This window comes from Hermetia illucens, chromosome 4 (genome assembly GCF_905115235.1).
Source record: "Hermetia illucens chromosome 4, iHerIll2.2.curated.20191125, whole genome shotgun sequence".
Taxonomy (NCBI): domain Eukaryota; kingdom Metazoa; phylum Arthropoda; class Insecta; order Diptera; family Stratiomyidae; genus Hermetia; species Hermetia illucens.
The window spans coordinates 131,974,542-131,999,810 of NC_051852.1; the positions used below are offsets into that span (position 1 = coordinate 131,974,542).

Consider the following 25,269-nt stretch of genomic DNA (forward strand, 5'->3'; position numbering starts at 1 on the left):
TATACTATTATTAACTTTATTTGTGCAGATATCGGAACCGGATATATTTTGAGGCCTAGATTTCGTAGAGATGCACTACTCTGATTTTTTTCAGATTTTTCGGTTGGATAGGTTCTGAGAACGAGACCTGTTACACTTTTTGTGGGTCATATTTTGAACCCTCACTCCCCTATGTTTCATCTAATATCAAATATTAAACCAGATTCGGAAAGTACTAATTGAGACCTTTCATTTGATACCCTACATGACTACATTCTGTGAAAAAAAAATTTGCATCCTCCATTCACATGTATGGGGAGCCCCCCTTAAACTTAACACAAGATGGCGCCACTTACTGCATGTAAAGGGATCACCAGATTACATACTCTCACCAATTTTCGTGACAATTGGTCTAGTCGTTTCCGAATAAATCGGGTGTGACAGACAGACAGACAGACAGACGGACAGACAGACAGACACCGTCTCGATTCTAATAAGGTTTTGTTTCACACAAAACTTTAAAAAAGGGGTTTATATAATCTATTATGAAAAATATATTTCTTATCATATAAACAATTTTGTTTAGTTACCTAATTTCTCATTTGATTTTCAGTTTAAATAGAATAATTTGAAGAGTTAATTTTCTTTAATTTGAGGACTTTCTTTTTCCCTCTAAGACCCCGCAAAACTCTCCACAGAGGGGGACGTCGAAGGTCCCGCTCCCGCTCTCTGCCAGGAGAAGCATCGATTGAGGATGCGATTATTTGTGGATCCCTTTCGATCGGGTGTTGGGATAGTTCTTCCCTCTTGGTCGCCCCCGGCGACTCAGAATGATCTTTTGACTATCGCCAATCATCTTTTGTCATTTCAAAGATTTGTCCAATACAGTTCTCTTGGTCCTTTCTGACTAGCACGTCCGCAGCTTAATTGCCTTCTAACTCAATGTGGCGTGAATCCCAGAGTATCTAGACCTTGTTGAGGGAGCAGTGCATGTTGTTTTTGTCAAAGCATTCCCCTACCAGTTTGGAATTCACCTTGCTGAACCTAAGTAGCTTTATGTGGAAAACCACATTAGAAGGCCTTTTCCCCGTACTTTTTCTAGATTTTTTTTAGTGGGAAAAATGAGCCATATTCCGAACAAATTTTGAGATTTTTTTGGAAAATTTAAGTCAAAAATAAAGGAGTTATGGGAAAATATTCTTCTGAAGATCGTAACTAGAGTTCCCCAACTGCAGGACGTGTAGCGACTCCAATTTTTATTTAAAGCAAAAGAGGTTTTAATTTGACATCACTAACTGATTTTCTAAGAATAGGAACCTGAATGCAGCTGAAAATAATCAAAATTAAACTTTTTGCAGGTGTTAAAAAATTTTTTTTTTTAGTTTTCACCATTTTAGCCTTTTATATAAAACAAAACTGTATTAAAATCGTTTGGCTGTCTGTCTGCTTGTGACGTCCGCTTTCTCAGAATCAGTTACTCCTATAGATACGGAATTTGGTGAGAGGGTGGGACCTGTGAGTCCCCTTACTTGCAGTGAGTAACGCGGTCCCACGTTGAGTATCGGGGTGTCCCTATACATGCAGAAGAGGGGTGTACAGTTTTTTTACCGAGTATAGTCATGCGGAATAACAAAAGAAAAATCTCGATTAGCACTTTTCGAAACCGATATTAGTTTTCACATTCGTTATAAAGAGGTGGAGTGCAGGGGTCCGAAATGGGTTAGTTACTTCAAGAACCCGCTTAGTCTTCTTCAGGCTTTGTCCCGTGCGCAAGCGGGGTCGGCTCGTCGTGATCGGTTTCGCCATTTAAATACAAGTTACAAAATAATAATAGTATATTACCATAATCGCTTTAATAATATTTTTTTTAGAAATTGACTAGGAACCCCCCTTGAGTTTATCCTAGAATCATCAAATTAGTAATGAAAGTTATACTGTTCGGCAAAATACTGCTAAGTTTGGTGGAAATCGCGCTATTATTAACAGAGTTATAATAGGTCTAAGTTCTCACTTTTATGCAAATTCGTTGCATTCTAAGGTGTTGAATGTCAGTATCATACTAAAATGAAGGGTTTGACAAACTAAATGTATAAACATTACGATTTAGGCACAAATGGGCCAAATCCCCACTCAAATATGCTTAAATAAACAACACAAAAACCTTTTATATCTGAAGCGTTTAGCTTCCGGTTTCTTGACTCATTTTCCACTAAGCTAGAGCGAATCCCCGCAAACGTCATTTTGAGGAAAACGCGTTTGAAAAAAAATGTTTGCCAAATTTTCTTTCTGATATGGAGACATCTACCACTCTTTATTATAAACAAAATGTAGCTACGACAAATTCAAATGCACTCGTAGAAGGGACTGAAGGTAACTCTACAAAATTTTGTAAGGGCATTAAGCGACTACTGCCTAGGAGAACAGTGGACCCTAAGCCTGTGCCCGATAATCGCATGGTTCTACGCCCATAAAATCTAAAGGACTACGAATTTCGGTTTGAAATTTCTTCAGGGTGTTCTTAGATAAGCTGACGATTTATGCAATAAAAAAGATCGATTCTGAAAACCTTGTAATGTTGTTTCCCCCTTAATCGCTGCTTGGTTGTCGGTTAGAATAGCAATGTTCTGCCCTTATAGTTCCTTTCGGGGTTGCAGAAAGCACATCTATTTATGGAATATATTTCCATCTGGAATATACAAGTGTTTTTACCCCTTTGGGTGAAGGTAGGTTTTCCTTGGGCTAGGCTGCTCTTGCTACTGTGAGGGATCCGTCAGTCTACCAGATAATCAGTTGCTAATTTAAACCGTTGGCCACTGCCACGCTCTCCCTGTTTGCCTTGTTGCTCCAACGTGTTTAAAACTTGTTATATGTTTTCAACATGTGTCTTCCAGAATAGTTTTTGTCTAGTGTGATTCCCAAATATTTGACTTCTGTTATTCTTTTCACCTAACGTGGTCAAGTTTGCGCCCCCCAGTGAATGGTATTATATTAACCTTGGCTGGGTTTATGGGCAGCCCACGTTCCTGCGCCAATGTTTAGGTACTAGGTTACATTTCACAAACATTTAGTGTTTAAATACAATTTTCAGCCTTCATGGCTCACCTAATTTCGTCAATGTTGCACCGAATATTGTCTTCAAAGTCGCGAGCTGTAGCTGGTTCATTGCCATGGACCAGTGTTTTGAGATACTTCTACTGAAAAATATTCCAAAGGACTATAATCGTATGACCTAGCTGGCAATAGTCAGGAACGGGTAAACTGTTGGGAACAAAGCCCCTACCTCAATTCCCTGAGGCGTGAAGTACACTTAGATGATCCTGGAACTCACAGACGGATCAAGGCAAGGGGTTTAATAATACTCGCATCGGAAAAGAGTTGTCAACGACTGCTAGGACTTCTAAGGTGTTCCGGCATGTATCGGTCAATAGCAGTTCGCTCTTCACAGAGAAATTTTCTCGAGGCTACCACCTAGGATGCAGGTATAATGCCAGCTAGGGGGTCGGAGCTACTCGCTTGGACGAATTGGGGACGCCGCCGCTCCCCGTATCGTAGGCGACCCGTTTAGGATCGAGTATCTTTTATTGTTGACATAACAGATAATCTTTGTTCCTTCTTATTGCTATCTCATTTGTTTTTTTTTTCGTTTGATAAATCATATCATTCATTTATATCATGTGTAAAATTGGTACTTAGATTTTCTTTCCTCTTTCAAGTGACTACTGGCTCGTGAAAACCAACAAATTCTAATTATATATACTCGTATATGTGCTTCCTTCCAATCAAATCATGAAGAGTTATTATTTGGAAACTAACAGAAACAGCTGTCATAAATCTCCCCTATCCTACTTTACCTGGATATATATATGCGGTCGGTTTTTATCCTATTAGCTAATCCATCCTCTCTCTCTTCTATTCGCAGGTAATATCATATTTCAGAACATCAAACGAACGTATGTCTTATATCTCGGGGTAAGTTCTCCTTTAATCTAACACCTTTGAAACCTTATCTGCCGCAATACTGTGCTGCGAGGATTTTTTTCCAGGATACTTAGGAAAGGTATTTTTATAGTCCCTTCGGTCAGTATCCATATCAAAAGCTACCGTCATAACTCTTCTACTTCGTATTCATAAACCTAGATATCCCCCTGTTCCGGGACCTGAAAACGCCTCAAGCACTCTCCAATCTAATTTCCTACGGTCAAGGTGAGATTTCTTCGGGCAGAGGAAGATACTGTGTACACTGAACCTTTCCCCGGGCCTCCGCACATATCTACCCTCCAGGGCTGACACATTGTGCGTCCTTATATTTTCTACTCGACTGATATACACTGACGCCTGCATACATATTAATGCAAACATTAAAGTTTACGAAGCCTACGAGTGGTGCCACACCACATCTTCGGCACAGGGGGGGGTTTCATAAACAACTGGATACGATGCAGCGTTCACCAGTACATTATGCTAAGCTGTGGAGCCTGCTTGAATTAATAATGCCAAAAAATCCCAGGATAACGGCCAGTGCAGGCGAAGCCAACATTGTGGAATCGAAAACGAATAAAAGCCAACTCGTTTACTTCACGTCTGTAGCATTCAACAATTCAACAGCCGTAAATATTTGGAGAACTACCTGAGCCCCCCCACCAAGCAGGGTACGTTGTACATTACCACGGAAAGCGCATGAGGAGCGCAATAAAGTTTGCCGTGAAGCCAGGCTGGTGAAAATCCCTGCCAGAAGTTTAAAAATGTAATTTCCGCACGAATTCCTGCCGGATGGATTGAAGTGGTGTTGCCTTCCTTCGGCCCAGGTATATTTCGGGCGGGGAGCTTGCGCTTAATGGCGCATGCTGTTGTAAAATAAATGACCAATGAAAATTGTTTCAATCAATTTTCACAAAATATCACCGCCGAAATGGTTACGTACCAGCCTGGAAGCAACTGAACGTAATAACTGCGAATAATTGCTCTCAATTATGTAAGGAACCATTACCGGTCCAATGCACTCCCAAATCGGAGTAAAATGCATTCAATTAAGTGTTTATTCAAGTGTCTGTCCCTTTTTCCACTCAGCATATTATTTTTCAATGACAGGTTGTCGATTAAATAACTTCAATCCCAGAAATCTCTTCCAAAAACTACAAGTGCTCATTCCTCATCTTCCCATTTTTCTGCCATCACTTAGGTCCTTTCGCTCATTCAAACTTTCAAACGCATCCTTAAAACTTTTCAAGGGAACATTTCTCTGCAGATGCTGGAAATTTTTAAACGAGTCACGATTATTGCTGTCATTCACCTTCTTCAATTCCGCCTAGAGGAACGTTTATGGCTACCAAATTTCAAAATTTTCAGGACGAACGGATAGCCTACGGGAATAATTGCTATCAAAAGAATTTCCGTTGGGAGGGATTTAAATACAAGTCTGAGGTTATAAATATTTTTTGCTTCTCCCGTAATTTCAGATGTTTGGGGAAAGTTTGTAGATTGGAGGCAATAAAGGAATATTTTTTCAGTGGAAAGCCTAGGTAGGAAGAGAGGAACAAGAGAAATTTGCATAAACAGAGCACGGAAACCTGTTTTCTGGCAATTTTGGTAATATTGTTGCACCAGACAGATTTTCAGATGAGGACATGATTTCTTTCTTTTTTTTTTTTTTAGGGGGTGACTTGTGAGGCTGGATGTCACGTTGAGATAAACTTATTTAGCCCAGGGAATAATATTGGTGAATTTAGGATCGTTCTGTATCCCAACATGTATATATAATTGAACGAATTTGAGAAAGTTTCTTGGGTCCTTACTACCGCTAACGCATTTGTTGGAACTCGCGGAGCAGCACATTATTCCAATAGCATCATTTTACCACGAACTTCGCTGAACCCCCAACTATTTAGTTCTTGAATATTTTCAAAACTGTTTTATAGCGTGTAGCTGTGGAACAGTGGCTCACATACCTTTCACAGAGCGGAGTGAAAAAAAACTTCATCAAGCGAATGACGGAACTAAGCTTTTGGAATCCCCACCAAAGACATTTCACTGTAGTTGGGAGTACTTGCGAATTCACTGGAACACATCTCGAACTTTCAGGGATTTGGTAGAAGGACGATAAATTGGCGGTAAATTGAGTACTGGTATTGCTTAAGGATAGTACACTATGAGGATAATGATAGTTGATAGTCGATACCAGGGATCACAATCTAAAATAATAACTCACACTTCAATGCATGGACCGCAAAGTGAAGAGTCTTCCCAGAAATAGATACGGTATTAGCCAAGAGGTGAAGTAAACTCGGGTCGTACCATTTTCATTAGCATGGGACATTGTGTTTCCGGTGAGGATGTTCTTTCTCATCGGAAAACAGGAGATCATTCCTGATGCCTTTAACAGAAACTGTTTTGAAAGAAAGTGGTTTGGAGGGAAAGGCGCTTGATCCATCGGGCAACTGAATATTCCACCTCAGCTGGCGAACAAACTGCAGCTACAACAAGAAAACTGTTGCTTTGCGATGGTCATGTCTGCGAGTTTTGCGGAAGTAAAAGTGGGGATAAAAGTGGAATTATCAGGAAATCTTCGAAAAAGCCTTAAGTAAGCTGTACAGCCGAGGAAGAGGGAATTTTATACGTAGTTGGTCAATAAGATGTACCTTAGAACTATTGCAAGGCCATAAAAATCCATGAGCAGACCTTTGGCATTGGACATTGGATGAGTTTCAAAAAACCCTTTAAACTGGTTTCAAAAAGTATTATCCATAGTAGAAGTGCTTCCCAACCCACTAGAAATTAACACATCCAGGACGAACCAGGATTTAAACGTTTCATAACAAAATAGTGAGGCTGAAACTCATCTGTCTAAACTAACACACCATTTAATGATCGCCTCCTTCAAATACCAGACGATTCTGGGCTTCCCTCAATACAATTTTTCTTCAAGGTATCTTCAAAGAAAAAATGACAGAGGAATAGGTCAAGGGTCTTCTTTTCCTTTAACCTTTTTTTCGTTCACAAGTGGGGTCGGCTCGTTATGATCGCTTGCACCATTTTGTTCTATCAAAGGCTTTATCTAGATTCAATCGCGAGGATTTCAAATGATCATCCAGCGTATCAAGCTATCGTTGTTTCAGCCGGCCTTTTGGTCGCTTAACAGTGACTTCGGTGTTCAGACCAATCTTCTTAGGTAAATTTTCGTTAGCGCCAATTACTTGACCACAACATTGAAGTCGCCACTCGCAATTTTTCCACGATCGGTGCAACCCCATATCGATCGCGAATAGACTATTACAACGCAACATCTTCGTCCCCATTACGACAAGACGCCGTTCATTTTCTTTTATAGTAGACCAACTCCAGAATAATAGATTTGAGATTTTCGTTGATACGTCGATCACAAAAACAACAGTTGTGGAACGCCATTTGATCCATGTTGCGTTCATATGTGAAGCAATTTCATAACGCAGTTCTCCATTGCCTGATATCATTGTCCTGAGATATTTAAATTGCTTAGTTCAACTGGTCAAAAACTCAGTTTTATTCAGATTCAATCTGAGACCGCGTTGCACGAAGTAATCACTCTATTTTTAGACAAGTTTCTCAAGATCAGAGAGAAAACATCATCTGCGTAAACCAGTGCATATGGCGCTGGACGTTGGATGTCCCATGTGACAGTGTCTATAACAAGAACAAAGAGGAGTGGTGAGAGTGCGTTTTCTTGATGAACACTAACAGAAACGCGAAGCGATTTTAATACACCCGACACACCTGAAGTGCCGTATTTACAAAATTATGCCTCGTTGTCAGTCGGCAGGCATTGATTCACTGCTGCATACCTTGGTCATCAGTTGATGAACCCCTTGGTGCAGTTGATCGCCTCCATATTTAACCTATTCGGCTCCTGGGGACTTATGATTTTTAAGCCGATACATTTTTTCTTCCGTGCTTTGTGGTGGCAGATTTGTCCATTGTCGTCAGTTGGCGAGACCTCCAACTCATCGATATTTTATTTGTTAAGCAGTTCATCAAGGTACTCAACCCATGGCTCCAATATGCCCATACGGTGGGAAATCAGATTTTTCTCTTTGTCTCGATGAAACGGGCATCGAGGTGTAACACGCGGTTAATCCAGTTGGAAGTGGTCCCATCTACAGAGGTCCATATGTTTGCGGATGGCTTTCCACGAAAAATCAGGTAGTTCCATAAACTATTTGCTGCGATACTGCTAATTGAATAGTTTGCAGTCCTTTGTCATTTTTGTTTTTATATAAATTATGGGAGCCGACGTATCGTCTGAATACGGCATATGTCAATATTTGGCTTTTAGAATCTCTAAGTATGATTTTGATATCATACTTAGAGATAGGCTTCGAGGGTCCGTTCTACTGTCTTGTTGAAGGGGCGTGAGCGTTAATGAGGCTTACATATCGAAACTTGCCTCGCAAGCACATAGCCTTTCGCTTATGTTTTCAAAACGGATAACATCAGGTTTCATTTTTTCGCTGACTATGAAATCTAATCCACGGTTTACTGAATAGCCGATATAATATATGGTTTAGTGACTCTTCTCCAGGATATCGGTCCCTGTCCAGCATCCCTTGTGACCCCTTTTGGGGGATGGTCCTTATATATATGATATCTTCGCTCTTGTTCGGGAGACCGGCCCCTGTCTATTGCATTGTTTGAAATGAGACTCTTTTTAAGGTTTTCGGTGAAACAAAAGTTTATTAAAATCGATTCAATGTTTGCCTTTCTGTCTCCCCGTTTGTTCACCTATCAGTCTGGGCGTCTGTGCCGTTTGTCTGTCTTTTTTTTTCGTAGGTGCAACTTTTTAAAGATACTGGTACACATGTTCCAGCGTGTAGAATTTTTACCCAGTAAAACCACCCCTCAAACTGCTGTCCTCTTCCCCGCGGGACCACCACAAAGTATTTAGTAATATCCATGCCTAGTGAGAAGCTGCATGAGATCATAATGTATCTCACCATGCGTTCACATCTTGATGCTGGGAATCAATCTCTGGGTCCATCGTCCCTTTTTCGCTTCTTCCCATTGTTGCTCCCACCTGCTTAACGGTTTTTCCTTTTCGGCGTTTTTCACCTTCCGATCAGGGGAACAATCGAGTCTACCGTAAATAAAGTACTAACTGCCGAAGTTGAACACATTTACAGCACAATACTTGTTAGTGTCACCCCTTCTGTGCATCGGATTTGGAGCTAAATCAGTGACCAATTTGATATCGTCATTGATCTGGCCGAACGGAACCCGAATTGTCGGTCTGATAAGCTTTCCAGACTCTCTAAAGCCGGGAATAATCTTTTGTAGATAACTCACTTCAAAATTTTCCCCATAGTGTGCAATAGACATATAGGTCCGTAGAAAGGAAGCTTACCAGGTTTAGGCAACAACGCTAACCTTTGTCTTTTCCATGTCTCGGCCTCGACTTAACGCTTAATGGCTTTGTTTGACATGCCATTGAGGTTACTGCAGACTACTGCAAATCTCCACTAATTCTTTTGTCGGTATAACCACATCGAAAGGTATCTGTAGACTGTAACCGCTTGTGTTCTCCTGAGGGAACAAACCATGAACGATTTGGAGTAGGAGATCGGGACATGTAATTTGTGCAGGTCAGGCACCTCTAAATCTCCTCATCACAACCCAATTGGTAATTCCTACCCATTGCTCTCTGAGCAGATCATCAGGCCCGATGACACGCAAACCGAAGATCAGACAATTCACTATTCCACCAGCAGTTGAGCCTTCTGCTGGGGAAAGTATAACGTCTCAGCATCGATGATTCGGACGAGCAGATTTCCAACCGCTTGACTTTCTATTGCTTGGTGATCACTGTGGTTGTACTGTTGCACATATTGCGAGCTGATGAAGAACTAACAAAGATCCATAACCGAACCGGACTCCCCTTTCCGGTAAATATTAACCTGACCATCGTTAGCCAATATGATATCTAATTGGACCATACCCTTCAAGAGACAACGCCTTCTTACATTCGTCAGTGAACTTCCCTATTCTGTGCCGCTTCCGGCAATATGCCCGCTTTCCAGGCCCTCGTTTTCATGCACACACAACATGCATTTGGGATCCTTGTTCTAATCCCGAGCAACGCGACCTGTTTCTCTACAACGTCTGGGTCGGTCAGATCGAACAACGGACTTGTGTACAGACTCCCCAGATGTCCATACAAGAAACACTTGAAGCATCTCGTCAATGAGATTTGCTCTCTAACGCGACAAATTGCCCATCCAATACGGACCTCCCCCGACATCCAGCAACTTGCGTGCTGCTACTGCTGGTAGCCCGATGGTCGCCGTCTGTGTACTTTCGCCTTTCTGAGGCCTCCAATGGATGCCCACTGAAAGTCGTGAAGCTTGAACTGCACCACTAAGGCAGTTCAGATTTCCGCCTAGGTCATCTAGGTTCTTGTATTGTATAGCGATCTCATGCTATTGAGCACGCGCGGCAGCACTTTCTCCAAGTAAATTTTTGATTTCGATTGAGATCTCTATTTTGGTTCTTCCGAACCCTGCTTGCATCCCCCACCCCCAAGTCTTTGAGATTAGAGTCAGCTTTCACTGTTTTTAGTATGTCTGTATAGGACAAGCACTGAAATAATTATCTCCCCGGGGCGGATCCTAATTCTTTCCTTTTCCTTTTTTAGTTGTTTTAGTCCAACCTTGGTCCAATCGTCGTTTAACTTTTGAGACCGTTTGTCCGTCTGTCCGTCTGTCAACGAGATCTAGTCCGGAATAACTGGAGCAGTCAGTTGTTGAGGATATATGGTCTGTGAAGTGTTACGTGCAAGTGGAATAATTTTGTGTTGGGTTAAAGGGGAGGGACTCCCCATACATTCGAAGAGAGAGTTTTCGATCTACTTTCGTTCTTTCCTATATTGGGTGGAACAGAGTGGTGTGAGAGCTTGAAATGTGTCCATTTTGGCTTTTTTTCATTCATTTGTCCCAGTTGATATATTTTCATGTACCGATGGTCCTGGACGGTCCTGCACGACCAACCATAGCCGGATTTCCAGTCCAACAATCATTTCGTGCAACACTGCTAGTTGGATTACCCGCAGTCGGTTGTCATTCGTACATTCTTGAAAGTTTTGTGCCGCTTCTTTTCTTGGCTAACTGGGAAACCTACTGGAAACTCCAAATGGACAAACCTTCTATCCTTTTTATTTGTCCGGCCCGTCGCTGTATGCTCAATCCAAACAATAGCTGGCAATTTATTCAGGAGGATCCTGGATAATCATTAAGCTTAGTTTTTTTTATATTTTTAGGCATCGGAGACTCTTCTTTATCTTTCTCCATCTGCAGTTTTTCGTTAAAAAAGAACTCCAAACGATGACCATATGAAGATGGAGATAATATTTGTCAGCATAGCTTTTCTGGGTAGTTCAGTCCCTGGTTTTATGGTCCATTGTGGGTGCCAATTCGCTCTTTCGTCTCGGGGCTTCTATTACCCTTCGACCATCGCTAAGACGTTTTCTCTTGAATTACTCCTGTGTGCACAGCTGTTAGGCTCTTGAAAGAAAAAGGACTTTTTTTTCCATTGAGGAAGAAGTCATAATTGGAAGTTTTGTCAATCCAGTGTCAAATTTCGAAACTAAATCCCCTTTGACAGCAGATTACGGCGCGAAAGGCAACTTCAACCCGTTCGCTGGGGAGAACAGAATGGCAGGCTGTTGCCTATGATAGCAACGTGTTCGATAAGTTTATGATGTGCTTCGTAGAAATGTTTATCTTAGAAGGGACAGGACAGGGAACAATGAAGATTGTTTGGATCTCCTTATTTTACAGCCGTAAAAAAGGAGGAAAAAGAAAAAGAAAAAAGGATATAACAAAGGTGTGCGATTTCGGTATGTTTTTATATTAGTAAAAAAAAATATGCATCACGCAAAAGCTAGTGCTAGGAAAGGAAGGCAAAAAAGAAAAATAGAAGGGTAAGGTTCGATATGGAAGATGAAAAAAGGAGGAAGAACATGAACAGGAAAGGAAAGAGCTAGAGTCGGATTCCAGCCTCTCTTATGAAAGTGGCCACGTCTATCCAGAGCGATCTACTATCCGCCATGAGGAAATCAAGTAGCGAGTTGTAACGCTTAATCCAACTGACATTGGTCCTATGCCGACAGAGCTTTTTGCATTGACAAATAATGTGAGCATTCATCTCCTCTACACCGCAGCTATCACAGACTAGCGAAGGAACCGATCTTGGCTTTACAAAAGGAAAAGTTTAAGACTATTCTGTTAAGGGTCTTGACGTTACTCATGCTGAGTGGCATGTCCAGAACCAGGGCTTGATTGGAATATTAGGGAATTTACGAGAGAAAAACTTACCGTTATCTAAGTAAGTGGGTTTGAAAGCATCACTTCATTTAGAACGAATCATGTTACGTGATAGTTGCCAGACATCAGAAAACGCATAACGAGGGGGAGTCAGGGTGTTGGTAGTTCTTAATCGTTTGGCATCATTTTCCGCCATTTCGTTGAAAGAATTTCCGCTATGCCAGAGAACTCAGACGAGCTTTCCTTATTTCATCGTGGACTCGAGCAGCCACTGGCTGGGGGGTTTTATTAACGAGGGCTTTACTAACTTGAAGGGAATCCATGATGATTAGGATTGTCTTTAGCTTAGCCGTACCTGATAGCTTGATTCCTTCGACAAAGCCTAGTAGTTAAGCCGCGAGAACAAAGGTTTTGGTTGTCCTGAGCATAGAGCTGAGTTGTTGTACCTTTGAGAAACCTGCACATCTGGCGTTTACGGCGTCACCCGAGACATCAGTAGCCTGGATCGTCAAGTCAAGAGCTTCCCTTTTTTAGCTTCGATTTCACTACATGTGGCAAGATCCGCTCTGGAGGTGGAGTGGTCATCCCTATACGGGTTTAATATGGAGAGGTGCTTGAACGGGTCGCAGTTACGTCTGCATGTGAGTTTTCTAGGATAGAGTAAAATTTGTTGAAAACAGTCGTTGGTGTGTTTCAGGTGATGAAATTGTCCCTGATGAGGGCATAAAAGGAAGTGTTGACCATTTTGGCATTGAGAATCTCTTTGACACTTTAGAACCCCAAAATTCAGGCTTTCGTGCTGTCATTCTCAAACTTACTAGGCTACGTCTCCTGATGATATGAAAATTCTAACTGTAAATTCCATTTGTATACATGAAAAGCATGCTTTCTGCACATATACACATAATATCTCTTTATAGGATATAATCCGCTTTCATAAACGGAATTTCATGTTTGAATTTTTGATTGATTGACGTATATACATTAAATAAATGTAATGAAGTTTGAATGCGAAACTTGCCAATGTAACTAACTGACGGTTTGCTGACAGCTTCATGAAAGCACTTGTTTGATATTGATATTGATATCTGACACTATAAACAAAATACTCCGATACACGTTCTGAATAAATTTGATATAATTTTCCAGGATATTTTCTATTATTGTGAGCTCCAATTATCTGAACAAATTCCAGTAATTGCAAACACTTTTCATTTAATTTAGATAATGGCTCGAAGCCTGATTACATTCCCGTTGAAGATTTTGCATTATTCAGGACAGAATTGCTAACGAAGATTCCTGAAAATTCCTTTAATTCTGATGCAGTCTTTCGTGATCATACAAATTTTTGCTTATCTCCCTCTTGAAGATTCATTTGCATCTGCCGAAATTCGTAGAGATACCATCCAGCATTATTAACACTGAATGCCTTCAATCACACGCGTTATTCCAGTCAAAACAATTTGCCCTACACAGAGTCGCTCCCGTGCTCATCGGTTCAGTCATTTCGCATAACTTTGGATCTGATAATTCCGAAACGCTTCCAGCCTTCACTCCAACAAAAGATTGGCACTAAAGAAGCCAAAAAGGCACTTTGCACTCCAAGTACACTTCCATACCGTAATTGGATTAAAATTGCTGATTTTTCTTTCCTCGTTGGATTCCACTACTCAGCATCAGCCGGTTCCCGAAATTCGCTCATTCCCGCATATTCTCTATCTCCCTACATTCCTCCGTACAACACACAGGCATGACTGTCAGTACGAACTGTTCCTTAGATAATTTTATTGCATGAATACTTTATCTGCATATGCTTTTTTTCGTCGAAAGGGGGGAAGGAGGAGGGGGACCCCCGCGCATACATTACGTGACAGGATGAAGTAAAATTTATCTGCTCCACCATCGTAAACTCCCTTTCCGTTCTGCTGGAACTTGCCGACAGGGAACAGAGAGATATGGCACAGGACCACCAACCGAAGGAATGTTGTGTGGATAACTTCTTGAAATTCTTACGACGTCCTCACGTGACTTTACAGCTATTTCCTGCCTCTTGTTCTTATTCTTTATGGCATCCGTTGGGAATTACGTAAGAACGTGAATTGTCTTTTTCTTGTATCACTTATATGGCTTTCGGGAGAAAGTTTCCGAATTGGGCGTTGGAAAGTATTTTATCGCGAATTTTCGATACTTTCTTCTGGAGATACTATTGGGGTGTACTTCCGAACTGCGTCTCTTTTTATTTCTTATTATAGGACATATTCGGAGAAATGACAAGTTTACTGCTTTTTGGGGAAAGTAACGAATCATAATCCGGTGCAGTTTACGCTTTGGAGCGAATAATATTCAATCCCGTCTTTACGGGGTCGTGGCACTGAGGGGGGACATCTCAAAGTATTTATTTATTTATATAATGAACAATACACAGAAAAGTAAATTCCAAATTACATGTTGTCTTCAGAAGGAGGAGGAAGTAAGTTCTTCGCTGATACTTAAAACTAAAGAGGAGACCAAGCCATTGAAGGACATTGAAGGATCAGAGAGTGAAAACGGCTCTCGAGCTCCGCGAAGGGCACTTAAAAAATCTCCGCACTACGTGTACTACGGGAGGTAATGCGGTATATAATATCTGAGGTGGCGGAGCAGTCCATCAGGCAATGACAGAGTTTGAAAAGGGTACACCTATCACGGAGGGAAGGTTCAGCGTTGTTGCAGGCTGATGGGGCCAAGTATAGGGCCCTGGGATTTAGAAAAATCAGTACCGATAGTTTGTATCTGCTGTCGTGAATAAAGGATATATCAACAAATTTGGTGAAATCCAGAAGTTTGAAGTGGTTGGACCGACCGAAGTATATGCTCTGTCAGTCAACGTATATCTCGAGGATTTAAGAGCAAGAGGAGAGAAAAGGGTGAGGTTGGCAGTCTACAGCTAGAGTAGGGTCTCCGCTTTTGAGGATAGGCAAACTAAGGACCTCTTCCAAAGATGAGGAAAGCAACATTCTTTCAAACTTTTGTTGAAGATTATGCACAGAGGGGGAGAGAAATTTACAATTTACAATTAACAAAGAAGAGGTTGGGATGCTCATCGAGACCAGGTCTTATATTGAGGCCAGGATTATCAATGAAAAACTCAACCAAGGAAGGAGTAAGAAGAGGAAGGCGAGATATTTGGATCCTGCTTCTAAAAGAGAGGTAAGAAAGGATAAGTTCCAGCATTTATGTAGAACGTTGGAGTCAGTAAAATTGATGGAAATGGGGTAAGATTGGGTGTGAGTGTGGGACCATAATGCTTTCAAATCATCGCAGGCGAGGGTGGCCTCGACGATCATCAAGTATCGCGTAAGCACTTTTCCAATTATAGACTTGACAGGGGAGCGCACAGTCTTGCAATGAGTAGGATCGGTGTCATTTTTAGAAGATAGTGCTTACTTCAGGCGAATGTTTTTATGGGTCCTCGTGGTGAACCACCTTTTGGTAAGGCGGAGACAAACAGTAGAAAAAGGGTCATAACAGAGCACGAGGTTGAAAAAGATATTATACAAATTGCTGAGAGCTTGAAGATTCAACGTGTATAAAATAATACGTGATCCTAGTTGATTGAAGCGAACATTGAGTTGAAATCTCCAAAGTTGACTTTGTGAAAACTGAACTTGAACTACGCGTAATCCAGCGGTTTTGGAGTTGGTACGATAGACCTCCGCCTCAAATATACAGATTTGGCTCTTGGGCAGGTTGAAAGGAAAGAGGTCGACAGTGCGGTAGAAGGAGTTTTTGTTGGTGTTGAATTACAGAGCACAAAGGAACAAAGTAGAAGAGAAGAGTAGGAGAGGTTGTTGGAAGGAAATGGAACGCCAGGATGATTTGGCCAGTTGGGCACGGGGAGGTAAAGTCCCCGGAGACGTAAAGGGGAGAGAAAGAAACCTAACAGTTCAGAAAGAAATCTTCCTACTGGTGAGAGGGGTAAGCACAGGGGAAGTATGCACGAGTACAAAATTAAATGAATGCAATGGAATTAGACGCGCGACATGTAAGGCAAAACAATTAGAAGGAGAGTCACCGCTGGAGAAGACGAGTACGGCGCAGAGTGACTGTTTAATTTCAATCAGCAGCCCGCCATTTGATTTGCGTTATGTAGCCCGGTCCCTACCGTAGCGAAAAATGAACTACCCTTCGAAGAACTCGGAGTTTAACATTTTATCGCCAAATCAGGTCTCAAAAATGCAGATGACATGATGTTGCATTGATCCGCGAACCAGGCGGGCTGTCCTGAAATTCACTCGGCAATTGGCGCTCCTGTATGGGTTGACAAACACATTTTCAGCACAGAAAGAAAGATTGCTGGTCAAACTCGTGGGGATAAGTAATTTTGAAACAAGCTTTCACTCACTAGCCTGGTGTCACCTGGAGGGAGTAGATAAAAGGCTTGGATTTAGCGCCGCGGCGGGAGGCAGCGCTTTATAAAAAAAACCCATGGAAGAAGAAAGGACGTTAAAACTGTGCAGAGATTCGAAAGTGCTGCCGGGGGGAGGGGGGGGGGGAGTGCAAGCAGTGTCTTGGTGGTGGATTACTTGGCCACGGTTGCCAGAAAGAGGTGTTTGAAAGGAGTACATCGTCCATGAGAATCCCTGTAGCACTGACCCGGAAAGATATTGCACAGACTGGCCGTTGACTATACCTGGCCGGGAGATATCGCAGGTGCTAGAGCTGCATTCATTTGGGAAAATCTCGACGATTCTACTATCTACACTGAAGTGAGCGTCGGTAAACGATGGAAATCCGGGAAACTCCCGGAAAGGTAATAACTACGCAAGTGCCTAATTAAAATATCAAAGAAAAATCAAACAGAAGGGTAGTGGAGGGAAAATAATAAAATTGTCTAAATTCATAAAGGACAAACATAATGTGCACCAGTCCATTTACAACATGGCCAGAGCAACTCGAGTTTTGTATAGCAGTTCCAAGGACAATGAAAAATCCCGCGTAGAAAACAAACGTCAGTCAGGCAACACACGAAAAGAAGAGTAGAGTGGGAGTGAACGATTCTTTTGGATTCTCGCAGGACACTAAAACGCAAAAAGGTCTCATATCCGTAAAGAAAAAGTACAACAAAATAAAAAACAAATTCTGGCGAAAACTGCGGCGGCTTCGATGAACTCAAGGGAGCTCAAGTCCCAAAAAGAAACCGAGGAGCCAGGGACCAAGGTTGACGGAAAGAAAAACGCGACAAGTAAAAGGAAATTCCGACCCAAATTGATCATCATCTTCAGAAAAGGAACGGCTGAAACGCCTGATGCTCTTTCCAAGGCCCATCGGTTTCAGGTGAGGTTTGACTTTGCTGAGAATATCGGTGTACGAGTGTGGTGGTACGACATACTCCTACACCGATATTCTCAGGAAGGTTAAACTTGATCTGGAACCGATGGACCTCGAAAAAAGCGTCAAATGAATCAGCCGTTCTTAAAAAGGGAAATTTAATTTTCGAGCTAAAGAAGTCTCCGAGTAAAACTGCTGAAAATTTTCACGGCAAGGTAAAGTAGTCTTTATGGAAAGAGGCCAAGTGCAGACCAACAAGCAGGAGATTATTATAAAGTATAAAGGCACTGATGAAGTCAAGATGCCCTGGAAAAACCATCCTGACCTCTTGATTTGAAAGAGTCCGCAATCACGGGACACAGGATGGCGTATGGATGCATGCGTATGGCAACTATCAACTATCGGTTGAAGCAGTGAAAATAGGTTAGGTCATTTTGTCAACTCAAAGAGCAGGTCTCCTTTGAGCACTGTTTTACGAGTAGACGCCTTGAATTTGACCAGATGGCCGTGATATGCAACAGTAACTATGAAAAGTTATAAAGGTCTAGAACATGTGGAAGACAAGGTATATGTTGAAGGAGTGCAAGACTGGCTCTGAATGTGTGTTTTAAAATGGGAAAAAGGACGTCGAATGCCAGCGCGTCCCAGGCAGCAGTAAATATTCTGTATTCAGGAGAGTCTCGGATTCGATGTTTAAATCAGACTGATACAAATGAATATCAGCCATCCCGAGGCAGCATAGGATCAACTAATTCCATTCATGATGAGGGAGTCACCGCGGCCATAAACGGCGAGCCTTTTCAAAAACTCCGGGGTCTAGGCTACAGATATAACTGGTAATATGGCTACTTTTGCGTGTCAAAATCAAGCCATCCAAGAAGTGATGGAATTTCCGGGAGTTAGATTCATCAGGACAAAAATAGCTAGTATTTTTTCTCCAGCATTGCTGGGGGCATAGAACAGTAGTCGATGGTCGGTAAAAACTATAATGGAGCGTCTTTCCAGAAAGCGTTGAACGTGTTTAATAGGAGCAAAGACAGCCGGTGGCTCTCGTTTGTAGGCGTTGTAAAAGGTCTCATTGTTCGATAGCTTCCTGAAAAAATATCCCAGAAGCACCAAGTACCACAGGGAAATTCCTGCTCGTGGGAAGCGCCGATGGCGATGGCCGATAATTTTACCCCTAGGGCTAGACAAGAACGAGGGTGTCGTCGTATCTACGAGTGCTGTTTTCCTACTTCAAAGTTTTGCTTCGGACGTTCAGTGTAAGCGGGAGTTTTTATACTTCACGGGTGATTCCATTTCTTTCTATTAAGGACGCATTTGTCAGGGTTGATTCGTTATCTCCCGAGAAAGGTTAAAAGCAACCAGTCGCAAATGTCGAAGATATTGATCGTCACGAATATGTCGTCTAAAAAGAACCATGCAAACGCAGGGAATAGTCCATGTTGGGTTAAGGCGACTAAGCTAAATTATGACCTATTGTTGATCGGGTCAATTCGAAGAGGCCGAATGGAGATGTGGTCGCCGGCTTTGGAATCTCTTTTCCTACGACCGGGATCTGGTAAAAAGCTTCCCGGAGATAAGTCACAGAAAAGACTTTGTGTGCCACCTCCTGCAACAAAACTTTCATGATGTCCAACTCTGAGATAAGATGGAGCGGGCTCGAGGGAGAGGACGGCTGTGGAAATCTCGTATTTCACTATTAGGTCTGGAAGTGAGATGGCGCTCTTCTGTGGAGAGCAAATGTCGTCGATTTCTTCTAAGAGAGCTACGTAATCACTTCCGATTTCTGCTGAAGACGGGACAACTTCCGAAATAATGAAAACGCTGTGAATGTAAGTAGCTTTTACTTTGCCGTTCGAGGTACGTCCAGTCATAAAAGTTTGTAACTACTTACCTAAGATGTCGATGAGGAGGGCCGTGTTGAAGCAAGTCTGTGACGATGAACTGCGAAATGGCTGTTGGCTGGAATGTTGGCTGCATAGAAAGTGAGATCCTTGCGCTGGAGTTGTTTCCTGTTGACGACAGTCTTAGGAAGCAGTGAGATTACAGAACCTGAGTCAATCAGGAACTTGATATGGGTATTGCGGTCAAATGCATGCAGGCGAGTTTTTGCAGGAGTATTAGGTCGACCTTTGCGGCCTTAATCGAAGACTACTTTATCAGTTTCTCTGGTTGCTTACGTTAGGGAACAGTAAGGCCAGCAAGGAATTACGAGGGTTTCTTGCCACCAAGCTTCGATTCGGTGAGTGGCTTATGTAGTTACTAGTTAGCTGAATTTGTGAAGGCGTCGAGTGTTGTTGCTTCAGATGCGAATACTCTCCGCCGGATTGAGGAGATTTCGGAATCGAGGGAAGCAACAACAATGTCGTATTTACTTCCGCCGAAGGGATACGTTGGACCGTACTGCCGCCTCTATCTTTAAGAACCGCGGCATAGGATGCGTCCTCTAGGAGTGCGGAGGATGGACGCGCAACGTTACTTTGATGTGGTATCGATGATTGATGCTCCTCTGGTAGACTTCCCAACTGTCACTGCTGTCGATGCCTAGAGATGCTCGTCTTTGTTGTTAATGTGTGTACTCAGCGATGCTGCCTTAATATGGGGCGACATAAGATGAAAATGCTCTGTCAACGGCAAGGACAGGTCTCGATTCGAGTCTTTACTTCCGGATGAAAACTGAAATCGACGTTGGAGGCGCCACGCATTTTCAACATGCTATGCTTTCGGAATACATAAAGAAACGAAAAATAGGCAGATCTCCTAAACTGACCGATTAGCGATCAACGCCAAGGGCCAAAACTAGAAGAATTTAAAGACACGGGCTTACATGAAAGTGAACTTGGTCTCGGGGACGATGATCAGCAAACCTGTGCCCAGAAGGTAGTCATACTTTTTGAAGTAATCAATGTTGTGTTAGAAAAACAAGTACATTCTGTGTACCATTCAATGAAGTTAATGATGCACAAAATGCGTGTGTTCAACATGGATGGAAAGGTTAATATTCTGTAACGGGGATAACTACCAGTCTTCAATATCTGACAATAAAAACACGAAATATTACCCCCTTTGTAATTTTATACAACCCACCTCACACCGGCTAGACGGTTCTTATCATACCACTGAAGCAGACACATCAACTTCAACAGCTTCATCTGTACTGATATCTTTCATATTCATTCATAAATCTATTGTAACCATTGATCTTATCAACGGAAATTAGATTGCTTAGAACAAACGAGTTTTTAATATCAGCCTAGTAACATGATTATGCCAAGCGAGGGGTGATTTTCAATAACTCATGGGAACTCAGTTTCATTTGGTTTTTTCCTCTGTTAAGTGCACTTTCTGCAGCAATGTACAAAGTCATTTACATCCTTATCCTTTTGAAACAAATGGCAATAGTGGAGCAGGTAAGGATAATTCGATCACCAACTTTGATAAATTTCAGTGGAAATAGAAATGGTTATTCAGTGCGCGTGGTTAGCTACAATTGATTAACATCATTTAAAGGGTAAATTCCTTTAAGGGAAATCCTTTTTGTTTCGTATCTTTTAAAAATGAAATGAAGTGTAATAAAAAGTAATTAAAAGATTCATTTCTTTCCAGAGGTGCTACATAGTCGAAATAGGCAGCATTTCCTATTGGTTTGATCCACAACACTCATTTATCGAAAATGTATTTTACAATGCGACAATGATGCATTCCAATGTTCACGTTCACACCCCTGTTGAAAACCCTGCTTTCAGCCTTGAAGCCTTCACATGGAATCCAGCAAAAGGTATCCAGGTACTTTTCAATGGAAGCTTCCGGGTTTGTGATTTCATCAGCCTTGCCAGAAGGGATCCTTTCACCGTCACTGCACTCGAGTTGTTGAAAGGATCTTCAAACATTACTTTAAATTGTCCCATCCAACCAAATACTTTTTATGCAAAATTTAATATGAACGATGTCATTCGATCAAGTCCCCTCCGACTTTTCTATGCACCTAATGCAGTTGCAACCATACAAGTCCATGCTGGTGAGGCAGGACGTACTCGGAAAAACAGGCAGAAACCACTTAAAAATTTTACCTGGTGGGGATCTTATGGGGTGAGCCTTGCTTTTAAGAAGGTTTGTTGAATTTGCTGGACGATCTGGATGATGACTACCGGCATTAAGTGTTATCTGCAGGGCCTATTAGACGAATTATATTGAATTCCATTTTAAGAGGAAAAGTTGTATCGCATAGGACAATAAAATTTTTCTTCTAGAAAGGATGCATGTTCGTTTTTACAATACAATAGTTCTTCTTACCTACATAGGCAAGAAATTCGATGAAGGGACCTGTCAAGACAATAAACTTTATTACCAATTATATACCAGTGAGAACAATTAGCTTTTTCCTTAAGTTTCCTCATCGGCTCCGCCATAATACTTCACTCCCCATGGAAAGCAAAGGTGGTTCCAGCGAGGAGTTAAACGCACGATTCCCTTAGCTTGGCTGCCACAAGTGAGCCGAGATCCCTGGGCATGATTATTACATTTTACGTGAGGATGGCGGGTGGAGGTGGCATCAGCTTCCTCACTCCTTTAACAGAAGCAATAACCCAACCCTCGTAGTGGTAGGCATAACATCAAGCAAAGGGTCCCGGGGATGTCAGGTTCCCCTGGTATACCAGCTCCGCGAAGCTTGTAGCAATTTCCTCGTGATTGGCTGTGCAGAGGACAAGTAGGACGAGTAACAGGACTTGCGACCAAGAATGGTGCCCTGGGGCCCTTGTAGGGGTTACCACCTGTACCATCTTTCTAACATTCCATTGGACTGCGAGTGGTACACATTTTTTCGATGGCATTTGAAACCGCGGAGTCTACCTAACTTCAAGGAAGGGGATAACTCGAACGGCATTCATGGTCGGAGCGTAGAATCCACTCTCGACAGAGGACCTTTGCTTAAGATTATGCAGAAATGTCTTTCAAAGGTATCACCTCAAGCCACCGGGTTAAACTAACGATGATTGTTAGACGATGCCTGAAAACTTGCGTGTTTCACAACGGATCGGTTGTGGATGGAATGCGTGAAAGCGTTTGGAGGGCTAAGGAAACACAACGACCCCTTTTCTCATATTTTCCCTCTTTTCCCACTTCTGAAATATGCCCAGATACACATATATATAGAAATATTTCGCGGTAACCAACTAATCCGTTATCTAGGGATGCCTAGGTGTGCTAGATAGAATGCGTGAAAAATTTCCCTGCAGAAACTGGCTGAAATATATGGTCTTCATCGAGCATCGAAGAATCCGTTTAAGGATGCATGTTACTAGGGGAATGCCAGAAAGGTAGCTTGCACAAATTGGTGCTTATTGGCCTCAAACCCCTGGAAGTCTCTGAGTCAAACAGGAGCCATTTTTCTAAGGCCCAGATAAGTAAGTTTTAAAAATCGATTTATCGTTGACGGCTTTGTACAGAAAACAACGGTGGCATGCCCAAGAAACTTCTCGGCTCCTTAACTGTTTTTGGGAGCGGGAGCGGAAAATCACTTGCATTTTGACTTTGGGTCTGATTCGATGCTATCAGGGGTTATAAACGATTGTGACAATAATGAGTACTAAATCAATTTAAAACGTTGAAAACGTATTCGAGGTGCTGAAAATGCTCAGACTCAGAGGAAGATGCTACCAGAATGTAGATCATCCAGATAAACAAAACAAAATTGGAGGTTTCGCAGCCAAGAGTGGATGAATCTCTGAAAATTTCGTGCTGCGTTGCATAGGGATTTGATGATATGCATTGACTAAGTCCAACGTGAGGAATATGGTATCGGTCTGGAATCATCTGAGCACTAAGGCATCTACAGTTGCCACAAAATCTCTATTCACGATTGGAGTTAGGGACCATATGAAGTGGTGAAGGCCAATAGCCGTCTGAAGGTCTGCGAATATCCTGCTTGAGAAATTCTTCGAACTCCTTCCGCACAATATAAAAGATAGGGGAACCAGGAGTGCTAATGTATTGCTGAACGCCATGCTTGACTCATTCAGAGAAACTACGCTCGGTAGTGATTACTCGGTATTTTTGAAGAAGTGCACCGATATATGCGCCGGGACAAGGGAACATAAATTATTAGACGACGTGGTGCTGCATTCTAGATACCTGTGGCGAGAGCTCCCGGCAATTCTAGTTTTTGGGGGAAAAGGTGCGGGGACTGATGCCTTCTCCGAGTACCTTCGATAGTGTTGGCATGCGCCAACACTTATCAAGGGTCCTAACAACGTACCATCCGAACATCCTTTTCGGTAGTTGGATCGAGTCCACTGTCTAATCCTACTACCCAAACCGAAAGGCGTGAGACATCGCCAACCACGGGTCGTGCCTGGTCCTCATGTATTCTGTCGGCGATCGTGTTCAAAAGCCCTGAATTTGCCATGCTAGGATGGTCTGTGTGCTCTGCGGAAGTCTTTGAACCGAAAAGACTGAAGCAGGTCGATGTCAATTTTGCCATCGCACAACGGCTTCATTCCTTGCAGCACTTAGCTTGGCGCACGGTCACCTAACATCAGGGTTAGTAATTTAACTTACCTGTTTTACTCACTAACAGACGTTTAATGAGCTGCTCCTTCAGCTTTTTGTAGCAGTCCCCGAACACATAGGAGACAAACACAATCGCCTCCTCATCCAGTCCGACCAGCATCTAGTGGAACTGGGTGAGTTCCAGTAAGGACTGGAAATAGCGAAGGAGGGGACCTGTGTGCCGTCTCTTCCGCCGTTATCATTTTACATCTAACATACTGTTATTGAATTATTTATTTTTTTAAGCAATAAAAACATAATTTATATCACAGCCAACGTTTAATCTGTAAACACAAATTTGGAAAAGAATTCACTCCCCAAAAAAGGATGGAGGAAGGAAAATTTCACTGTCGTTTTTGACCGTGTCACATACGTTCAAGTTCCTCTTATTGTGGATGAAATGGCTAGTCACAGTAACGTGTGGATACGGATTGCTCTTCTAAGCAGAAGAGAGATCATTTCGGCCAACGATGTGTTCAAACGAATTAAGGCCGCTGGCCTTGACAGCCTCCCAGCAAAGTTATTTATCGCTGCATCTGCACTTACTGCAGATTTGTTATTTCCACTTGTACATAATTCTTGGGAATGCGAGACCTTTCCCAGAGAGTGGAAGAAGGGGATGATCGTTAAGATCCAAAGAAGGTGACCCGTTTTGAGTGTGACAATTGGTAGCTACATGCTCCCTACCGTCACAAAGATAATAGCTAAAATAATTCTGGAACGCACCAAAGAACATGGACAGAGAACATATTGTCCACATCAACACTCTACGGATCATTTTGAGACAGTGCGCAGAGTTTAGGTCTTTGCTGGACACGCTCTTCATCGATTTTGAGGAAGCTTTCGATAGCGTGAATGGGACGTGTATCTGGAGTGCTTTATGCAGGAGGGGCATTTCCGAGAAACTAATAGTTATTATCAGAGCGAGATATGTCACGTCCTGCACCAAGAGAAAATCTTAGGGCAGGATGAAAACGTAGTCCGATCGGGTTGCATCTCGTCATCGATATTATCGTTCACATTTTTCCTGCTACCTTGTTTTGAAGACGTAGAGAAGTTTCATGAACGATGAGATCTTTTGCTCAATCTCCTCGAGTATCCTGATGACATCTGTTCGCTCTCTCATCTCTCACATAGACCTTGG

The 25,269-nt window shown here is 42.2% G+C and overlaps 1 protein-coding gene across 1 annotated transcript; it reads left to right on the top strand.

Moving 5' to 3' along the window:
* The first annotated feature begins 20,904 nt into the window (after positions 1-20,904).
* Positions 20,905-21,825, top strand: LOC119656190. The gene is made up of 2 exons (XM_038062545.1): positions 20,905-20,986; positions 21,183-21,825. Exons 1-2 carry the CDS (start codon positions 20,930-20,932, stop codon positions 21,693-21,695), a joined length of 570 nt encoding a protein of 189 aa, XP_037918473.1. The 5' UTR covers positions 20,905-20,929; the 3' UTR covers positions 21,696-21,825.
* Positions 21,826-25,269: the final 3,444 nt, after the last annotated feature.